The 23,152-nt window shown below is 34.6% G+C and overlaps 1 protein-coding gene across 2 annotated transcripts in view; it reads right to left on the bottom strand.

Annotated features, from left to right (window-relative positions):
- LOC129240310 (cilia- and flagella-associated protein 298) overlaps positions 1-18,391 on the bottom strand; it is a 99,941-nt gene extending 81,550 nt beyond the window's left edge. The window contains exons 1-4 of one of the 2 annotated variants that reach the window (XM_054876031.1): positions 17,858-18,391; positions 17,517-17,786; positions 17,329-17,445; positions 17,217-17,267 (exon numbers count right to left, since the gene is read on the bottom strand). In XM_054876031.1, the coding sequence (XP_054732006.1) occupies positions 17,232-17,267; positions 17,329-17,445; positions 17,517-17,786; positions 17,858-18,232 (798 nt within the window). In that variant the 5' untranslated portion in view covers positions 18,233-18,391 and the 3' untranslated portion in view covers positions 17,217-17,231. Of the gene's footprint in view, positions 1-17,216; positions 17,268-17,328; positions 17,446-17,516; positions 17,787-17,857 lie in introns of those variants that run through there. The other variant, XM_054876032.1, reaches the window with a different exon arrangement.
- Between the last annotated feature and the right edge of the window lie 4,761 nt (positions 18,392-23,152).

Genomic DNA, 23,152 nt, shown 5'->3' with positions numbered 1-23,152 from the left:
TTAATGGAATCGTGACGGGCTAAATTCATATTTAGAGTTCCGTTATAAAAAAATTTCAATGCTGCTTTCCGCACTACGCTTTGTGCAATTTGTTAGTTTTGTGAGAAATTTAGAAGCGCATGTTGTGTTTACAAAATGGATTCCGTATAAGAAAAACGATTTAAAGCTGTGTTCCTATGTACACATCCCGAAAGGTTTAAAAATGAAGTCGAAGACGTTAAAAATAGGTGTAATGGCATACCGAAGTGAAAAACGATAATGCCTTCAAGGACGAGGCCCGAAAAAAATACCTCTAAAAAGCAAGATTCGAAGATCATTGATTTGTTTATGGCAAAGCCGAACTTATCCTTGCATCAAGCTGAATCAGTTTTAAGGTATTTTTGCTAATATATTCAATTTCAAGATGCGAGGACATTTACACGCAGAAGATTTAAAATTCAGGGGCAAATTGAAAAAACCCCTTCTCCCATTATCATACTTTGTAAAAAGTCTTGGATGGGCTATGAAAAGTTCAGAACGGAATTGGGGATATGTAATATTCACGGCCCTGGCTTACTGCTGATAATCGACAACTTCAACGAATTGTTAAGCACCCAGTTAAGCTTCATGTTTGGGGCTGCTTCTCCGAAATAGGATTTGGCCGTTTCATTCTGTTTACCACCAATATGGATGCGGTTTTGGGGAATAAAATTTAACAAAAAGCATTATTCCCGTCAGCTGCTAAAATGTTTGGAAGAATTAGCCAACCTTGAACTTTACAAGACCGATCTGATGTATCGAAGCCGCAGGTGCATAGGGGAGCAAAAATACATTATAGCTAATTGTGGTGACTATTACATTACAATGTAGTTTGTTAGAATCGAATTGGTCAAATAGTTTCTAGTTATGGCTGTCACGCTTCCATTAGACAGACTGTATGTAATGAACTTTCACCAAGTCAAATGGACAAGTAAAACATTTGTACGGAGAGTTCTTAATCATGGAAACTAGAAACTAAATTCCTTGTTAGTAGATATTTGTATGCTAGTGGCCAAAGCGAACCACTGATGAAGAGGAACCCGATGATGAATAAAAACTGGAAATATATTGATAGATAAATAAAAAACTTATTTTGTAATAGAAAAAATATTTTTTTTAGTAAAAAAATAAGTTTTCTTATAAAAATTCTATTTTTTTCAGAAAACTTTTAACATGAAAATGATCTTTGTAATATCGCCACATAAGATTTAGCATGAAGTGGATTTATTTTTGTTTTAAAACTAGTATCAATACTGTTTTTTTTTATTTTCAATAAAAAACCCATACGATATAGAACAAGTATAGGGTATAGCGAACAAGTACAGTGCCACTTCTCATAAGTTTTAGGTAAAAAAGAAATATCGAAAATGAGTTTCTGGATCCCAAAAACAGTAAGAAACCAAAATTTCGGAAGAACTCCAAAAAAAAAAAAAATTATTTTACCGAATTTGACTACATTTTTCCTGTATAGTGAGTTTTTTAATAATCACCAACTATAGGCAAAAAATTCCTTTGGGATTTTGTTATGACAGTCGTAAGCTTTCATTAGCTTTAATTTCATCAAATACGTAAAATCTTGTAGCACTGGGTAATTAACGATCATTTGATTATATGAAAAGACCACGAAATACAATGACTGCCTTATATGAAAAGAATCACAAATAGAACAGCTAAAACAAAAACAAAACAATCAAAAATTTATTGCATGTTATATATAAAAAAATGAATTTTATTTCGACATATTATTTCTCGATTGAATCCTTAATACTTGTTGAACATACACCTACTCAAATACTTAGATTACCCGTAGTAGAGCATCCGTACGATTAGTGGAGAGAAAGATTCGAAATTTTAAATGCCAATCTCTTAAATGTTGAAAACAAAATTTTTTGCTGAAGGAAAACGCAGAATTTAAAATAGAGAAATTCGCAATTAAGTGTAAATGGCTTGGCATACATATATTTTTGGACACAGTAATTTTCAAATGGCATAAATAAACAATAGGCATATTGATGATTGAAACATGATTTCGATGATGGCAAGATAGCAATTAGCTGCTTTTAAGCGCCAGTTGCCGGTTTAATGAGGCAAATAGCAGTAAGAACGGGCATTCTCAGTCAGAGGTTGGGAGAAATACAAAAATCGACCAAACTAATGAGATGAGCATGAAAGTCCCTGATATACTTTAGTGAAAAGCAACAGATTTTACTCCCATCGAAAGACGTTCACAATTGCAGAAATATGATTTACGAATATAATTTAAGCACTACCTCGCGAAGAGTATTTATATATAAGTAATATACAAGTATTGAATATGAATTAAATTAAAATTAAGAATTTTCGCACAATTTTTATTAGAACCTATAAAATCATTTAAATAATTCGGTATTCATTAAGATATTTCTACATTTCTCTCCAGATTTCGACATTTTTATTTTCAAATTTGTTTTTCAAAATTCATGATTACACAGTTTGCGATGAGCATTTGAGCAAATTGTCAAAATATTGAAATTTCGTTAGTAAAACTGGAAAGTTAGGTTAGGCGTACGTTGCCTACCAGTTTTCCCAATCCATTTTTCCCAAAACTTTTTTCCCAATGCTTACTTTTCCCAAAGGCAAATGTTCCCAAATTTTTTCATCCAAACTGTTTTTCCCAAGACTTTTTTCCCAAAAGTCATTTTTCCCAAAACTTTTGTTCCCAATAAAATAAATTCTTTAGAGGAGTTCTACGCAAAAATACGGTAGATTGCGTAGCCGGAGTCGGACTGATGAGGGATATTTTTTTGAAGCGCGGCCGAAGGCCGCCCACGCGAAAAGGAATTCTACGCAAAAATACGGTGGATTGCGTAGCCGGAGTCGGACTGATGAGGGATATGTTTTTGAAGCGCGGCCGAAGGCCGCCCACGCGAAAAGGAGTTCTACGCAAAAATACGGTGGATTACGTAGCCGGAGTTGGACTGATGAGGTTTATTTTTTTGAGGCGCGGCCGAAGGCCGCCCACGCGAAAAAGAGTTCTACGCAAAAATACGGTTTGGGAAAAATAGGATTTTAATTGAATTGGGAAAAATGGTTTTGGGAAAATTGGTTTGGGAGTTATTTTATTGGGAAGAAAAGTTTTGGGAAAAATGACTTTTGGGAAAAATGGATTGGGAAAAGTGTACGGTAACCTTAGGCGTACGTAAACTGCAAGGTAACAGAAAAGTTAAATAAAAGAAACGAGTTGTTTGTGAACAGAAAAAAAATGTTCTAAATAACGTCAGCTAAGAAACTGATTGTCAAATTCACTGATAACCGGGTAGCGGTACCAGTGATTCCGCAACCTTCTAGTGAATTCTCTCAAACGTGAAGTTTGATTTCGTCATTTTCGTCTACAGTATTTTCGATTTCGACCTTTCAATTTTGAACTAATTGTAAGAGACCTACAAGCAGCGTAGTTTAAATGCCTAACACGGATATAAAGTACTAATAAAAATTAAAAACGAAAATCATGCAACTTTTTATCTCTATAATAATCGAAACATGAACTTTTGAACAATGTTTTGCCTAGAAATATATAGTCTCGAAACGTATGTATGGTAGAGACCAGAACAAAAGGGTTTGCGAAAATTCTGCTTTAGATATTACTACTTACTTTAGGGAAAAATACGGTTTATAACGTTTACACTGTCACACAAATATTTTAGCGCAGAAGTAAGATTTATATTATATATGTAATATAATATTATATTTCACAAAATACGACCAATTAAGGAATTTCGTTACATATATGTATAGTAATTCATATGCACACACTTCCATTCATACATATATACTAAATATGAATATAATATATAGAACTACGTTAAAAGCATTGCTAGCTATAATTTATACACATTTGTGTGAATGTATAGTCGCTGTTGTTGTTGTTGTAGCAGTTCTCTAGGCCCTGCCAGTGCGGTGCAGTCACCGATCGTCATCGTCTAAAATGAATAGTCGCCTTTTGACATGCTTTAATAAAAACATTAGTCGAACTGTTATAAATACTCATACATCTTCTGTTACACCGCAGCAATTAATGCTATTAATTTTATTACTATTTATTTAACAAAAAGCTTAAGAGAGTTTAAAAGAGTTCGTGTCCAACTACCGGGTCAACAAAGTGCTTTTAAGATGCTATTAGGTATTATTGCTTTCCATTTAAAAGTGGTGCTTTTGACAGAGAGTGGCAACCAAAAGGTTGTGGAAGAAGATAATTACATATATTGCCATGGGTTGTGGTACGCATGCTATTACTATTTCAGAAAAACATATTTTCTCCCAATGGATAAAGCAAAGCATGCCGATGAACGAGATACGTAACAAAATCGAAACGGCATTTTCTTGAATATCCGGAGTTATTCATTGCGTTGACTAAATGCATAATAAAAGTCAAATAAAGACCTCAGCCCATTTTATAAAAGAAAAAAAATCATATTTCAGTATAATTTTAAATTTACTCACATCTTTGCTTCGATCAAAACTGTAGGTAGGCATCAAATTCACATATCTAAGTTGAAGTGAATATTAATCTACAGTTTTCTTGGGAATTCATTTCTCACAACACCCAAATTCATTCGGAATTCAATTTAGAAACAAATACTAAATGAAATAGTGGAAGCAGTTTTAAAAAATAATATGCCTGTTTTTTGTGAACTGCTCTATGATTACCAATGAAAATGAAAAAAAAAAAAACTAAATTCAGAACTAATTTCCGATTGGTTGAATTTTCTAATTCAATATCTGCCAATAAATACATATATACCCTTTTTATACAGAGTAGTTTTTTGTAATATAAAACTATTTTCAATATGTCATGTCGTTTATTATAAATCTACAACATATATATATCATATATATAATTGGCGTGTACTGGGTGTTTGGCCGAGCTTCTCCTTCTATATGTGGCGTGTTTTTGATGTTGTTTCACAAATGGAAAGTTACCTTACTCTGACTATATCTATATACATACTTAATCTTAACTACTTTCTAAAGCTATGTAGAAAATATGTAATAAATCAGCAATACTTCTTGATAATATAATACTAATGTCTATGGGAACCAACAGCTGTACTTAAAAAAAACCAAAAATTGTTCTTTGCCAAAAAGAGGAACACTAATTTGGAACGCATGTTATAAACACCACCGATGAAAAAATAGTATGGGAAATAGTTATAGTGGAGAATACAGGCGTACAGGTGAAAAAGAAGTTGTTTGCGTATTTGAGAAGGCTCGAATTGGAAATATGTAGTTAGACATATGCACATAGAAAAAAGTAGTTTTGAAGCAAAATGTGAATTAAATATTCAATGCCTCACTAATAAAAAATTAAAGTTGGCTTGGCTTCACGGGCGATTTCAAACTTCGGTTGAAGCACATCCATACGAGGGTCATTCAAAAACTCCATGCAAAAATAAAAACTACTTAATTGTTTGGGGTAAACTTTTTTTTATTTTTGGACATAGTCTCTATTTAAGCTCGCTTAAAATCGCTTTCGAATAATAGGATTTGTCCAAGTCTGAAAAATAGCCAATTGTTTCTGCAATCGCCTCCTCGTTTGAATAAAATCTTTTTTACGCCAGCCATGCCCTCGCAATGTGAAATAAATAGTAGTCAAAAGGATCCGGAGGGGTCAAGTATAGAGAATTTCCATTATATTGCGACCACAACTGCTGACGCGTGAGCTGGTCGCGATGGAAAAGGAAAATTACTCGACTTCCTCGATTCAAACGCATGCCAAACCCAAAGAAATATACCGATCTGGCTGAAATTTGGTGTGTGTTCTTCCAAGAGATGCTACTAACTAATCATAACCTCGAAGCAAGGCAGTTGTGCCATCTCTCAGACTTTGCACGGACTTTTCAAACGACGCTCCCACATATAGGACCCAAATACAGTCAAAGCTAAGCAGTTATTCCACTAATAATGAAGGTTTTTTAAGTACTATCTAAATTTCTATTTAATACTTAGTGGCATTGCTGCCATTATTAATATTGGCTAAGCCTATTCAGAAGATCTTAAGCCGCTTTCCTCCCACCTACCGATATTTATTATTATTTGTTTTTTAGTTTTACAAATAATTGCAGATAATTTTTTCTAAACAGCCGATCAGTTTTTCTGCTCCATGCAAATCTTATTGAGTTTTAATATAAATACGTGCATAATGCAATCGTTTCCAGGTATTGTCTTCCCACAGAATTTTACTTCAAAAAGAATTGCAGCTCCTTCAGTTGCATTTTCACGCGCTTCAATTCATTTGACGCATTTGACTACGCAAAATCTACAAATATACCTAAGTATAATTTCAATTAGGCCAAGGTCACATTTGAGTTTGTCGAAAGCCAGCAAATGCGCACCACGTATCGCAAAGATGTTATACACCACAAGATAAGATGAAATAAATTTCTTATGTTTTTATTATCAGCATAGGGCTAACAATTTATGTTTTGAATATTTAAACTTTTAATGATAAATGTTTTAAAAAAATATCCTGAAATAAGCACACTTTTCACGAAACTTAAATTAATTATTAAGAAAATTAAAATCTTTACGAAAACAGTATAGCACCCATATTATTATATTTGAAATAAATAAAGTTCTTGGCGTCAGTTTATAATTTGGAGCTCAGTAATTTGTGTTGGCTCCTCGATTGATTATAATTTGTTGAAGTTTTCGAGACATCGATTTGATTAAGTATTTTATAATTTTTTAATTATATTTTTTTTTTAATTTTTATAATTTTGATCAATTTTTCACTATTCCAGATTAATCGCATCTCTACGGCACTAGCACTATCAAACTGTATTCCATATTTTAAAGCCGATTAAGGAAGTATTGCCCATATATTTTCGATTGAGTTAAGGTCAGGGCTGCCATTCTAAAATTGGTATTTTTTCGCTGCCAAAAACTCTTTTGTCGTCATGTTGGAAAATTCACATCGAAATTATCATAAATAAAAGTAATAAATACTTCGTCTAGAAGTTCTATATACATTCATTTTTGTGTGTATGAAACATATAGGCGTTTTGCCTGTGCCACTATTGGTTACCCGAACCATGACAAAACCCCCTCCAAAATTACGACCCTTTCTCTCCTCATTTTTCTGCCATTTATCATGCCAATACATTTGGGAATCATCTGGTCCGTCCAGATATTTTTTTTGTTTTTTTTTTATTTCCCAAGCATCTCTAGCGTTAGGTGTTTGTTTTCTACCACTTCTCTTGGTACAGAATAATTTCCGTTATGATATTGGTAAACTTTTCTGTTATTGATTTAGTAGATATCGTCATAATCATCTTGGTCTTATATCTTTTTCGTGCGGTGTATACATCCAAAAGGAATTTGATTAATAAAATAGAATATAGTTTTTTAATGATTTGCAAGATTATGAAAATACCATGAATGATGTACATATGTACTATACTCGTATAAGTACATACAAGAAGACAAGCCATGCATCTTATTCGTAAGCTTCACGGCATAACTTCGGACATTAAGAACTTACGTGACTTGGGTTGATAAGTTTTCAAAAGCAGGCTTAAAGACCTGACTACATCATTTTTAAAGCCACTCAAATCTTTAGTGAAAACGTTTTCTATAATTATATATCTCAAACCGCTATCGCGCATAATACATCTTTACAATTTCGCCACACCGAAACAAATTAAAATATGCATAAAATATTTTTCGCGGTATGCGGATTATTTATAATTAATAAAAATAATTGTTAACTTTGAAAAATAACTGACTATCTATGTTATAATCAAGTTATGCTTGAGCATAGAAGAAGAAAAATAGTACCAATCGAAAAATTATCAACTGTGCCTGCATATCGAGGGAAAATTTCTTCTGAGGTTAAAGCGCTCGATTCGTTATATTCGTTGTATTAAACAAATTTTAATTTCAGGATTTAAAAGTCCAATAGTAAAAGGTTTTCATGCACGAAGATTTGCGGCTTATTAATTACTTATTTTTCCCCAACTATTAAAGTTTTCTAAGTAGGTAACAAGGACAATTTGTAAGCGACAACACTCGGAATATGCGTTCTCTAGAAAGATAACAGCTGTAATAGATGCACGAATTACGTGTAGGTAATTTATTTAGAGTCTATTGCAACAGGGGGAGACATTTAAAAATATATAAATGCCTAAGTAAAATGAAAAATATCCTATTGAGCCAAATTCGTTTAGGAAACATAAGCAGAAACATATCACACACGACCATATTCATTTTCCTTAGCAAACACTACACACATTTTTTTCGGCTCTTACTACAAGTGAACGAAACATTTTTAATGCAGTATCCATATCTTCCATTCACCATGAATTTAATTCAAAGACAAATTGGTGACTATATACCAAGTAAAGTATAAATCGATCGATAGCATTCTGAATGCATCAATTCTAGAATTTCTATGGTTCCCACCAACATGCAATTTGAATTTAAGCATTTACAGTTTCTGCCTGCTTTTTTTCTTACTGGAAATAAATAAAACTCAGGTCAGCCATTGAAAGTCTGTGAATTATATTTGAATAAACAGTGGATTTTCGTACGGTCGGTTACAAATACGAGTATGTTCCCAGTTCTTAAGTAAGCGATCAATTTTTTTCCTTCATTTGCAGGGGGTTACAAAAAAAATAATTGCATACATGCAGGTTTTTAAATCCGAGTGAAAGTGAATATGAATTTAGCTTTCTCATTCTCGTTTTTTATTTACCCTAAAAATTAAAGCAAATAATACATTAGCATACATACATTACAAATAAGAGATTTACTGAAGAAATCTTTAAGAGAAATTTTATATGCGACCATTGCAATCCTTTGGATGCACCATAAGTGGCATTATTAACAAAAGTTTATCTTAGGGTCAACACAAACGTTTTTCAGACGTTATTAGACGTTGTTGCTTTCCTCCAAAAAAAAAACAGCCATTCACACTCAGCTACAATGGCAGCCATGCTGAGGTTTTCGGCGGAAGGTGGCTTTCAAAGGGCTATAGGAAGGAATAGTTATGTACATATATGGCAATTGGTCATGTTGCGGTTGCAAAACGTATTGCACACATACTATTTTTACTCTTATTACTATTAATTTTAATATAAATAAAGCTCATACATACTCGTTTATATATTTTAAACTAACTTACATATTTGCATTTTTGCAATTTTTACAAATCTGAATTGAAGTGAATACTGACCGACAGCTTTCTTCTGAATTCATGCGTCTGAACATCCAAATTTAGCCAGAATTCATTTTATGAAAAAAACAAAAAATGGAAATGAAATTCACTTTGAAGTGAATTACAGAACCTTTCTGACTGTCCAGAATTTCCAAAATTATTCAATTTTGCAGTAACATCTGAGTAGATTGGTCTTTGTGGGGATTAAAATGTCAAAAATTAACATAATTTTTTAACTCGACTTTACACCGTTTATTGGCAAGGCCTCCAAATAATTCAAAAACGGCGAGCTTAATCAAAGGCATTTTGGTGAGTAGAATTTGTAGAAACCCACATAGATATGTAAGCAAATATATGAAAATTAAGAAATATAGTGGTAAGTGTAGGCACAGCCTTAGGCAACGAAATACGCACGATTATTTTTGGTGAAGTAATAGATCAAAGTTTAACAAAAATTTAAGGAAACAGCAAAGCTATGTGTATAATTGTTTATTATGCGTAAAAGATAGAAAATCATTAAAAAACAAGAATTAATATCTCTAAATTGTGAGTTTCAACCGAACGATTAAACTATTGTAGGTGTGCATATACGAATATTAAATGTTAATGTGAACGTAAAGAAGAAAAATCTACAATCACTCAGTCTGTTTTATGGAATTAAATCTACTTATAAATATATAGTATATACAACAACAAAAAAGAAAGCAAAACTATGAATTTATATTTGGAACACAAACATTTAAATCAAATCTACTACTTTACAAAATCAAAAAAACAAAAAACAGAAAACAAATTTATCTTTTAGGCAAAAGTTTACGACATTATACATGAAAATACTATAAAAACTTATTAACTGTAAAAATCACTGTGAATACATTATTGTAATATTACAGCGATGTGTACTTATATTCCTCAGATGCTTGAACTACAAGAACGTATTTATGTAGCTATTGGCGATAGAAATACAGAAATTGTAAAAATTATGTACATAAACGTTATGTATCTTAATGTATAGAATATTTTCAAATGCACTGTACTAATTGTAATCAAAATTTATTGTAAAAATAAATGTATATATTGTTGGGCATTAGTCTACGTTTACACGTTTCAAATTTGGAATCCAAGCCTGTATTTATATAACAGAGCTGAGTGGGGAAAGAAGAAAAGTGTTAAGACACTTCTATAATGAAAAATATGCTTAACCTTGCTCGCTTTCTGGCATTTTTTCTCATATTCACTTGTTGTAAGAAAGCAAAATTTGAAAACCTGATGCTCTATAAAAATTCTGTAACTGAGTATTGGAAATGCAGAAAAATGTATAAAAAATACAATAAAGTATGGAAAACTTTTCTTGCAAGTGCTTGAATCGTGTAAATCGAGACTTAGGAGCCAAACAAATTATTTTTTCGAAATTGCGCCCACCTTTGAATCTTACATACCCCCAATCGCACTACTTTGGATTACTTCTACCACTTTTTGGTAGCTGAAATTTATGTAGTTCTTTTGCAGTAATTTAAGCTAAGCTGAATTTTTGTAAATTATATTAAATTATACTATTGTAATTATGTAAGTATAACTAAAACACAAAGCAAAGTTGTTGTGTACACTTAGTTTGAACATAAAAATATCTACTACATTCATATACTCGTATGGACAAAGTAATATGCCTTATTTGTAATATGTAATACTTATTTCAACTAGTATTCTAATTAATTTCGTATTTTAAAAAACAATTTTAAATACACGTACATATTTACATATGTATGTATGTATGTATGTATGTATGTATCTTCATATGTACACACTTAAAATAAATATGCAAATTAATTAGCTAAAATCACTTTGAATTTTTTAGTTATTTAAAACCAAAAGCATATGGCAATCAAATGTATGTGGGTATGTATATATACCGGTATGGGTATATGTATAGTATAGGCGCCGCCAGCACTCCTAAAGATAGTGTTTACTGTAGAAACTCGCTCCAACATTCATTCATTAATTAATTTTGAAGGGGTGGAGTTTAAGATTCTTACTCAATATTTCATGCACAATACTTTGTAGAAATACCAAGTGCAACCGCTTGTAGCGGCGCTTTCAGTATTTTCATTTGTTTTCAATGTTCGGCTAGTCCTTAGCCGTGGGTTGTTTGCCTTCGAGCTTTTCGCCCGGCACCGACAAGCAATGGCACACGAATAACGTACGAATACCGAAACTAACGTAGTCACCTCCCCACTTATAAGCTCAGCGGTTAAGAAGAAACTCTAACTTTAAAACTTAGTTCTACCTCCGGAGACTCATACTAGGCAATGGGTCTGCTCACAAGTGTGATGCCGTGATGGCAAAAGTTTCGCTTCGAAACACTTAACCATTATCTCTCTAAATGGTAGTCTAGATTTAGTTCTTTCATACTTATTATTATATATTTTTATAAATCTAAAAATACCGCCGAGGGAAAAATTTATTCACAATCAATACGGTTGCATACGGTAGTTGAGGGCATACATATGTGCAGCTATAACTTCCCGAAATCATTATTTTTAGTTTTGCTCTTTTTCAGATCCGGCATGAAGAACTACAATTTAACTCAAGAAATAAAGATGCAGGCAGTTATCCTCGCTATATGTGCAAATCACACCGTTTTAGAAATCTCTAATTTTCTTAAGTGTGCCTGTTCATTAGTTCATAAGGTCAGCCGTGAATTGAAAGCATCAGGCGACGAGGCAGAATCTGTTGCAAAACGCAATAAACACGAGGAACGTTCTGACACTGTCCAATCTGCAGAATTTATTCAACAATACAGGAGTATAACCAATAAAAAATGCAAAAGGGAAACACAATATTTTATTATTAAAAGGTAAAGTTTCAAGGCGGCCGCCGTGGCCGAATGGGTTGGTGCGTGATTACCATTCGGAACTCGCAGAGAGATCGTTGGTTCGAATTTCGGTGAAAGCAAAATTAATAAAAACATTTTTCTAATAGCGGTCGCCCCTCGGCAGGCAATGGAAAACCTCCGAGTGTATTTCTGCCATGAAAAAGCTCCTCATAAAAATATCTGCCGTTCGGAGTCGGCTTGAAACTGTAGGTCCCTCCATTTGTGCAACAACATCAAGACGCACCCCACAAATAGGAGGAGGAGCTCGGCCAAACACCTAACAGAAGTGTACGCGCCAATTATTTATTTATTTATTTTTTTTTTTTTTTTTAAGTTTCAATATTAACTAACACTGTCAGTCGACAGGCGTTTTTCTTAAATAGTTTACGACCACATTCATCGCAAAAACTACAGATGCATTTTCTTTATAGAATGTATTTGAAAAAAAACTTCTATTTGAATGCTTATCCTGGCTAATAGAACTTTGATTGTTCATTTTATTTATTGCAATCGTTGAGCTTGTATTGGACATATAACCTCCATAGTATGCATTTAAGCACGACTAGTATATAAATATTCTGTAAAAAAAAAAAATCGGGAATTGTTCATTTAAAAAGCGCGTATTACACATACATACATATGTATGTCTAATTTTTTTTTTTTTTGCTGGAAAATTGATAGAACTCTCCTCTATAGTGTCGCAGGGTTTGAGCGAGATCTGTCAATTAGTTTGTTTTTGGCAACCGCAGGTGTGCTCTGCGATTTTCACTTTGGTTAAAAATATCGAACAAGGAATTGGTCATAAATTTTATGTTTTTAACGGGATTTCATGTCCCGAATCGTTGAAAATGTTGCAGAAAGCCTGTGACGAGTGTGCTTCCTTAAAAACACGGGTCTATGAGTGGTATAACGCTTTTCAGAGGGCCGAGAAATCGTGGAATATTTGCTCCGACCTGGTCGCCTATCAACGTCTTCTACGGATGAAAACGTCGATAAAGTTAAGGAAATGATGCTGGAAGCCCACCATTTAAGTTTGAGGGAGGTAGTTCGTGACCTTAGCGAGTATCACGAATCAATAGCAACAGTTTGCACCATCAGTTGAGCATTAGACGCGTGGCTGCTCGACTCTTTCCAAGAGAGTTGAATTTTTTCATCGGAAAGAAAATTCATTGGAAGAAGGTGGTTGAACACATGCTTCAGCAAGTGAAATCGGACTCAGCGTTTATCAAGGGCATCATAACAAGAGATGAGACGTGGGTAAATGAGTTTGACATGCAAACCAGTCAACAAGCGACTGCATGGCGCTATCCACATGAGCCGAAACCCAACACACCACGTCAACGTCGGTCAAAAGTGAGAGTTATGCTACTCGTTTTCTTGGATTATCATTATGTTGTGTACCCGGAACTCGTTCCAAATGGTTCTATGGTAAATAAAGAATATTAAGCGCATGCCGCTTTGAGTCGTAAAGAGGCCATTAGGAGAATTCGCTGAAGCAGCTGAAAACGATCTCTTCAAAAGCGTTTAAAAGGTGCTTTGATGACTGGATTAATTGTTGCCATGTATTGCTTCGAATGGAGAATATTTTGGAGGCGACAAAATAAATTTTGCTGATTAAACAATTGTTTTGCGTTTTATTGAGTAATTTTCGGTATTTTTTTGACAGAATGTAAATTTTTTAAATATAAATAAATAACGCAAAAATTTCTTTTCCACGAGTTGGCTTAATGCCGATATTAATCTACTTCATATGTGTATTGAACCCCTTGGTACATTTTACAACTGAGACACGTCATGCACTTGTTTGTCCTAGGAGCGGATGACGTGCTTTGCTGTTATTAATTTATTTTTGCTTTGTAATTTTAATTATTTACCTGAAGTCATAATACTACATGTGACCCTAATATTTTAGAAATAACACATGGGCTGAAAAGTCCCGGCCTAACGCATAGATGGCACTAGTTTTATTGCATTCACTTCTTTTTCAGTTAGTACTACCCTCAAAAAGACAGCTGCGAAATTTCATGATATTCTCCTCATTAGTTCGAGAATTATTGTGCTAGGAGTGAAGCTACTTTTGCTATTTTCAAAACAATGGAACAAAAAGGATTTCGTGTTTTAATTTTACACTGGTTTTTGAGGGGAAGCAATTGCTTGAAAAGTGTTTGGGGACTCCGCTCCATCAGAAACAACAATAAAACGATAATTAGCTGACTTCAAACGTGATCGTTGATACATCGATGACGCACAACGCAGTAGACGTCCGAATGAGGCGATAACATCAGAAAACATCAAAAAATCCATAAAATCGTTTTGAGTGATGGAAAAGGAAGTTGCGTAAGTTCGATGACATCGTAAATACAGTAGGTTCTGTTTTTATGCGGCTTTTTTTTATGCGGTTTTGAAATAGTGCGGTTTTTTTTAAATTACAAAATGCATGTCGACCTATCGGGAATTTTACATATAAACAAGATTCTAAACCAGCTAAGCAAAAACTCATCACAGATTCATGCGGTCTATGGAACGTATCTATAGTTATAATATGGGACTAGTGCCCTTTTTTATGCGATTTTATTACATTATTTCAGATTTATGCGGTTTTAGCATTTGAAACGTATCTGTAGTTTTACTATAGAACTAGTAGCTTTTTTTATGCTGTTTTTTTTTTATGCTGTTTCTTGCGGAACGTATCTACCGCATAAAAACAGAACCTACTGTATATCAAAAAACGGGTTTAAGTTTATATTGCAAGAGCATTTGACTATGAGAGAGCTCTGCTGAAAGTGGGGCCGCGTGTTCAATCAAAACAATGGCAAAATTACATGAATTGAACTTCGAATTGCTTCCGCATTCACCGTGTGTGCCAGATTTGGCTCCCAACGATTACTGGGTATTCGCAAACCTAAAAAAATGCTGTGTCACTCCAAGGAAGTAGCTATCATAGCAACAGTAACGAATTCACCATTCCTCGCTTCGATCACTGGCTGATGCCTCCGAAATTGTGATACATGAAATAGCAATAGCATCTAATTCAAACCCAAACTATTCAAGCGAATTCTAGAGAGACAACAACAAAATTTTCCAAAAAGCTCAATACTTATAGCTTTAATAATGGCTCAAAGTAGTATATTCCGAACATTTGAGGATCTCCTTCAGTTTTGTGCGCTCAGTCTACTGCAGTGTCTTCCAGGCTAAACTGATTTAAGGTAGACAATTCTTTAATGAATTGGAAGATCTTAGTCTTCTGAGAACAAGTTGCCCACGCGGCTTCACAATTGTCTATGAGCCTGAGTGTGTGCCATAGTCGACAACCGCTTAAACCTAATCTGATCTTATCTGATAAAATTTTAATTTACCTAAATGTTTTTGACTTTTGCTGATTGCACATTTGCAAATTTTTAGTATGATATATGTATGTCTGTGATCTACGTAATTTATTCTGAATATATTTAAGTTATACTAGTCTTTTATAATCTTTAGAAGGGTGTTAAATAGTTGAAGTCAATTAAAAAAGAGCGGGTTTTGTGCCGCAGTGGTACTCTTGAATTTGATTTTGAAATCGTTTGTGTTTCTGCTATTTTTGCGCATCCATTAACAGTATATACTTAGTCTTGTCATAAATTCTGTGACAAATTTTACATTTCATACGGCGAGAACCAGGGCCGTAGAGAGCATATCGGGGCACCGGGGGGAAATTTCAAAAGCGGGCCCTTTCCAATTATGTCTAATTCATATAAATACGTATAATCTCGAGTCCGGGCCCCTCTGAGAACTCCGGGCCCGGGGAAAAAGTACCCGATCCCCCCCCCCCCCCCTCTCGTCGGGCCTGGCGAGAACAAATTCGCAGAAAAAATTTCCGTTATTTTTATCTACTCATAAATTATCTTCAGTTTCGCAGCAAATTTCGCTTGTTAACAATGGAGAGGGGAGCTAAATAAGTAGCTTCTTCGGTGGCACGCGGTCAACAAGTATGAAAAAAATGTTTTCACAGATGAGAAAATTTTCACTGTTCAAGAAGTTTTTAATGAGAAAAACGACAAAATCTGTGCTAAAACTTTTAAGGTCGCAACAAATTATGTTCCAAGGGGTAAGAGCAGTGTCTTGTAAAGGCGTTACACCTTTTCTTTTCTGCGAAAAAGAGGTTAAAATCGAGGCAAAAGTGTGCCAGGAGAAAGCCTTAGAAGGCATGGTGAAGCAGTTGAGTAGTACTCTCCTCAATGGAGGGCATTGGATCTTCCAGCAAGATTCCTCTCCAGCCCAAAAGGCAAAAACCATCCAGCAGTAACTTAAAAGCAATATTCCTGGGATCATAGCCGCAGAAAGTTGCACGTCTGGGAGACCAGATCTGAATCCATTGCCTGTCGAGGACCTCACAGAAATATGGAGAGTCAATCCTTTCAATTGTTCGCCTTTTGTATATATTAGGAGTCATCTGTGTACATTACAAGTACTATTTTGCAATATTTTAAGACATTTTAAACATCGTTTATGTTAATAATAAATAGTAGAGCACCTAGGATATGCTTTTGGCTACCCATCTTCTACTTTTTCAAAACTAGAGACGCATCCATTTATTTTTGATATGAACGGACTGAACCATTTTAATTCAGTATCTCTTATTCCATACTTTTTAATTTCTCTGTTAGGAGTTCGATAACTATTATTTCGAAAGCTCATTTAAAATCTTAAAATATAGTCATACTTTTAGTTTGGCTGCCAATGTTTTTCCACTCGTTTATTATGCGATCTACATTTGCTTGCTTAAACCAGTTTAGAGTTTCGAGAGTAGGTTATTTTCCCCCCATATTTTCTTCAAGCTGTTCCTTAACAGCTTTTTCAATCAGCTTTTCTGAGGTTTTCAATCCATGGAATGCCATGAGTTCTGCGTATTTGTCCGTATCTTAAATATTTTCTACAGATATCACTGACTATTTTCACCATTTTCAAAACTCACCTCTGGATAATGAGGTATTAATGATGATCCTTAAGAGAGTTTCCCCCAGCCATATGGGTATGCACGTGATTAACATTCGATATAGTCCATTGTGAGCTATTGCAATTGCCAAATTCGAGCCCCAATTTGCTCGCATCTAAACATCCAATGATGGAAAAAGTCGCCCCTCAGTAGACAAACTCAATTTAAAAAATTCACCCCAGGTTAGCACAGAAACACCGGCCTTGAGTCTATATCCGATTTCTTTGAATTGAAGTAAAGGAACCGCAAGAAAAATTTTTAACCACTCACCTTCAACTCTTCTTGTCTGCGATAAGCCTCGGCCATCATACGTTTACGTATATCCTCCGTCAGTACAGCTTCGCGACTGGGTGGACCTTCGCCATGTTTATTAATTTTCACAACAACCTAAAATATAGTTACAGTATCCAAACGTATTCTCAGACACACTTCTGTAACTTCTTTTCTGCCTAACTTACTTTAGTCTTATCATTCATGCCTATGTATTCGTGCAATTTCTTTTCGGGCAGTACTTGCTTGCCAGCAAACCATAACTGTGCCTTTGCCGATTCGATAACTTCACGTGAAGCCTGGGTGCCACTCAGATCCTCCGTATTGGTAAACTCCATGCGAATAATATCATGTGGTGGCAATTGCATTGGGTAAACTATAGTAATGGCGCCGCGTAACAAATTCAAAGCTTCGTCAACATTTTTTAAATTCAGCGGTTGGCGAGCCTGTACTAATTTCTGTGCAGATTGAATTTTATTTCAATTAATTTGAAACGTAATTTTGCATTTTACACCCGTTTTACAAATACCTTTTCAATGATTTTCTTAGCATCTTCCATTGCCTTCTTCAGCATTTCACGCATTTTCTCTTGTGGCCGCTGCCCATTACGACGGCCTAATGGATCTTTATTGATGACATACCCACCTGCCGGTACGCATTTCTCAGACCAGATATCGCTCAATTTCAATTCTAAAATTTGTTCGTCAGTCAATCCAATCATTTCGGGTGGCAACATGGTGCCATGCTCAATAAGCTCTTCAATTTCCGAGCAAATACGATAGACTTTCAAGCGGCCGTTGTAAATAGCGGTAATATCGCGTATAATCTCAGTGGTGCCCTCTCCGACGTTAGTCTCGTAAATGAAGAGATTCTCATCGCCACGTTTTACTTGCAGAAGCACCATTTTCTCTGAAGCTTTTTCTCGACGGTTTAAATCGGGAATTGTCAACACAACGAAAAATTGAATTTCACAAAATGTATGAAGGACGAATATTTCAAAGCCGTAATCGTACAAAAATTTAAAATACTGTGTTCAGCTGGTAACTTCTGTCGCAAAGTACGGTTTTTGTGCTTAGCGTCCTGTAATTGTTAAATCGATTTGATAAGGAAACTATTATTGCCATAGTTACCTAACAACCAGTAGAAATTTATTATTGCATATTTTAATGTAGTTAAGGTAGCAGCAAAGTATTTATCGAAAACTTTTTGGGAACCCTATTGAAGTGAATCACTGGCTGGGAATCAATCCTACTCGTTTCGGTGGCGCAGACCCAACTGAGGTGTATTATCATATTTCGTTGCAAACATACGATGGTGCTTTTGTTTATTTGCGTAGTACTTTGGAGTGAAACTGTTGAAGGATTTCTATGTTTGATTTCGAGGTGATCCCTATACTTGACCCCCACATGTCCATATTGGCTTAAGAATAGATTTATAGCCCTTTAGGGACGAGTGTTGGCATATAGCCACCTAATCCGATTTACCGTTCCGGACAAATTAGTTCGTAGCTATAAGGCTCGCGACGTCTGTCGTTCTGAGCGATAAGATACGCACAGGTATAGTAGCAGAGTCACGTTTTCATTCAAAGACGTTAGAAGCCATTAGCGATGAAGTCTTATCTTCCTTATAAAGTAAACTTGCGATTTGAGACCGTGGTAGAGTCAAAACGAATTTCAGTTCTTCGATTCAGTCTCTCAGTGTCACTGCAAGAGGAACCAGCAGGTTTTTTATATATTTTATATTTTGTCCTATGCACGATGGCTAAGCGATCTAAAGGTGATACGTTAGATGGTGACAGTTCTGAGGAATATTACTTGGAATCTGATAAGTCGAAAGATGACAGCATTACTTCGTCAAGTGGAAGTGAAATCCGCGCAATAAGGAATCCACTCAGGCATTTCAGCATTAGCAGTGCTAGCAGTTTGTTTATAATAATTTTTTTTTTTTTATGAAAATATTTTCTTGTGTTAAATAAAGCCTTAGTTCTTATAACATTCACTACAAAACCTCTCGTCCTAAGAGATGGGCGCCCGTCGAGCGGCTCCGTTCTCAAAGGGATATATCAAACTTTTTTTTATGCAGTGAGTAGCCATTTGCTTACGTTTCAAGAACATACCAGTATATGGAAGCCATGTTGGCCTTCTATCGAGTTGGATACTCTGGTGTTTTTCCTGATCAGCTAGACGTATTTGGCAGTGAGTTAAAGCCACTGGAAGACACGAATCTTTGCGGAGTATGAAAGATATCTGTACTGATTTGATTTGATTGACTTTGTCGAAGTTGTGCTGCAGTAGAGATGAAGTAGTGGAGCCAATATCATTTTTGACCATGACAAGCGTATCGCCTGCATATGTAGCTGTTTGTGTGCATTTTGAAAGGGTAGATCGGCAGTAAATAAAGTGGTCCCAGAACACTACCCTGATGCACGCCTGCTTCAATTTCGTGAAGACTAGTAACTTCATTGTAAATTTTCACAAGAAACTGTCCACTCTATAGGTATGAATTAAGGGGGAGGTAGGGTTTAGCGCTAAAAAAAAACACTTTTTTTGTGAATTTTTTACAGAAATATGACTTAAGATACTTTAATAAAATCAGTTACATGTTATTGTACATCTTTTCAATAAGTTTTTAAAAAATATTAATAATAAAATATTGACAAATAAGCCCATGACAGAGTTTTTTTGGAGATATGTTTTTCGAGAGGTGCTCTGCGGTGCCAATCGGCATTCGTCGTAGAATCATCTGAAACTAAAAAAGTCGAATTTTTCAGTTAAAGTATGACGTAATGCTCCCCCCTACATTAATAAAATTTTTTTTTTCATTTTTGTAGTTTTGGTGGCAAAAAAACGTAAAACGAGCATTTTTGGCGAAAAATTTCGCCATATTTGTAAGTGAAAAACAACTTTAAAAAACAAAAAATAAAAAAAAACAGTGTGGGCGGGAGGTATTTTTGATTTAGAAAACGTGTGCCAAATTTGAAAAGAATCGGTTGAATAGTTTCGGAGTTGTGATTGGCACCGACTTTTAAGAAGTCGTTTCGGGAAAAACGCGTTTGAAAAAATGACTCTGAGAAATTATCGATGCTCCGCATTCGAGGTAGAGTGCCTACAAAGGCTATAACTTTGAGAGTTCTGCTCCGATCCACTTAAAATTTTGACACAACATTCTTGAAATGATTTACTATAAGATGAGTGAAGAAAAAAAATTTCGATTTTGTATTTTTTGTGTATGTACAAAATTCTAAAAACAAAATTCTGCTTTTTAAAAGTCTGCTTTTTAAAATTCTACTTTTTTAAAATTCTGCTTTTTTAAAATTCTGCTTTCTAAAATTCTGCTTTCAAAATTCTGTATTAAAATATAATGTTAACAATGTTAAAGAGGTAATGTAATTATTTAATTTATTATTATTATTATTCGAGATATTAAATAAAAAATAATAATAATTTTTTCTTCAGTTTCGATAGAATCCACAGTATTTTTGCGTAGAACTCCTTTTCGCGTGGGCGGCCTTCGGGCGCGCTTCAAAAAAATAACCCTCATCAGTCCAACTCCGGCTACGCAATCCATCGTATTTTTGCGTAGAACTCCTAAATCACAAAACTTGAATAAAGCAGAATTTTTCGCATTAAACATGCAGAATTTTGAAAAAGCAGAATTTTAGAAAGCAGAATTTTAAAAAGCAGAATTTAAAAAAAGCAGAATTTTTTTGCAATTTACAGAATTTTGTCACCCAGAATTTTGTAATACAGAATAATGACACGCTCCCGAATTAAGCACCTTGTAAATACATAAGTGAGGCATTCATTTTGAGCTTGTAAAGGGTGATCAATTTAGAGGTATGGGATTTTGGAATTTAAATAAAACAACAATAAATCAAATTGAGTGGGCAATTTTTATTAATTTTGTGTAGAACCATTCGTGACATTTATTTTTTAAAGATACTCTCTTTCAAATGTTGGCCGTAACTGCGCTGTAATACGGCAATCTGTAAACACCAATTTTGAATGGCTAAAATGTCAATGAATACTGAAAAAAATATGTATTTAATTTGACAGTTGTCATGTGTGATCTGTCACAAAAAACGCTATTGGAAAAAATACCTCCAAACTGATAAAACTTTATAACAGGCCAGCTTGCCAGTTTTTATCAAATGCTTCTTGTCCTCCTCTTCTTAACTGGCGCGATTACCGCTTACGCAATTTTGGCCGAGTTTAAGAGAGCTCGCCAGTCGTTTCTTTCTCGTGCTAACCGGCGCCAGTTGGACACACCAAGTGAAACCAAATCCTTCTCCACCTGCTCTTTTCAACGCAGAGGAGGCCTTCCTCTTCCTCTGCTACCACCAGCAGGTATCGCATCAAATACTTTCAGAGCCGGAACGTTTGTAACCATTCGGACGACATTCCCTGCGCTATATCAGCTCATCATTCCATCGCCTGCGATAATCGCCATTGCCAATGTGATGATGTCAATATCATCGGCATACGCCAACAATTGTACGCTCTTATAAAAATTGTGCCTGAGCGATTAAGTTCTGCGACTCGTAAAATCCTCTCCAACATCAGGTTAAGGGGTTATATACATATCGCTCATTTACTTCAACAGTGTCATAACTCAAAAAACAAGATTTTTTAGTTAAATACGAAAAAATGTGCTCAATATCATGGATAATATTGCATAAAAAAGTCTTTGCGATTAGTAGAAAATTGAGCGCGTGAGATGAAAATGTGCCGTTATTCCACTTGTTGTGACGCGTTATTTTTTTACAACGACATCGACACATTTCAGTTTAACTTCCGTTGTTGTTGAAAACAAATTAATTGCGTAATTAGATATTTTGTTTTGTGACGTTTTTTTCGTGAAAAAATGGGCTCTGTAGAAATAGCGATTTTGTTTTAATAAAAAATATGTCATTGTTTACGAAAATTGTATCCGCTATAATGTAAAACACCTTCTAATAACGCAAAATGATACGCTATTGCTGATAATAAATGACGAATTTCGACTTTTTTTAGCTTACTTGGAAATGTCGTTATCCAAAAATAATTGCGCATTTTCATCATCGTTGTCAGAAGATAGTGACAATTCCTTAGCTGACGTGACATACTTCCCAGGTTCCGCTAACGTTTCCAGAGATACTGTCTACAGCAATGATGAAGATAACCCGCCGTTCGCTACTTGGGTATAAAGTCCATCACCCACAAGTACCTCATCAAAGGTCATACCCAAAACGAAGGTGACTCAGCACATTCATTACTATAATTCGATCAGCAAAGAAAACAGGCCACCCATTCTTAGTGCAAGAAATGTCTTATGGAGACTTCTTTGACATCAAATTACTCTCTAATGACATGGGTCCATTGAATATGGGAGAAATTAAACTCTCTGAAGTGAAAATCTTGAAGGTTCAACGAGAGTCACCCAACTCTGTGCTTTTCAAAACATCATACGCTGAGGAGAAGTTCAGAGAAGCCACTATAATCAAATCGAAGAAGAATCATAGCACATTGATTGATTTACAAAAAGCCTACCACTCCAAAATCGGAATTCCTAATAATAAAAGAGAAGATATGAACGAATTAATTAAAAAGAACTTCCACGTTTTTATCAAGAATTTTATAGCAATTTGTGATTAAATTTTCCCTGTATTTTCCTGTACTTATTATTAGTACCATTTTTAAAAACTGAAAATGAAGTTCATATAAAAATATGTTCTAATGCTATGAATTTTTCTATTTGATTTATGTTTTAGTTAAAAATCTTCGAAAATAAAATGTCTAAATGTAAAAATATTGTATTTTATTTCTCAACAATAATGACACATTTA

Source organism: Anastrepha obliqua, chromosome 3 (assembly GCF_027943255.1).
Source record: "Anastrepha obliqua isolate idAnaObli1 chromosome 3, idAnaObli1_1.0, whole genome shotgun sequence".
Lineage (NCBI taxonomy): Eukaryota > Metazoa > Arthropoda > Insecta > Diptera > Tephritidae > Anastrepha > Anastrepha obliqua.
The sequence above is the reverse complement of the archived record's forward strand: the minus strand, read 5'-3'. Positions and strand labels throughout refer to the sequence as shown.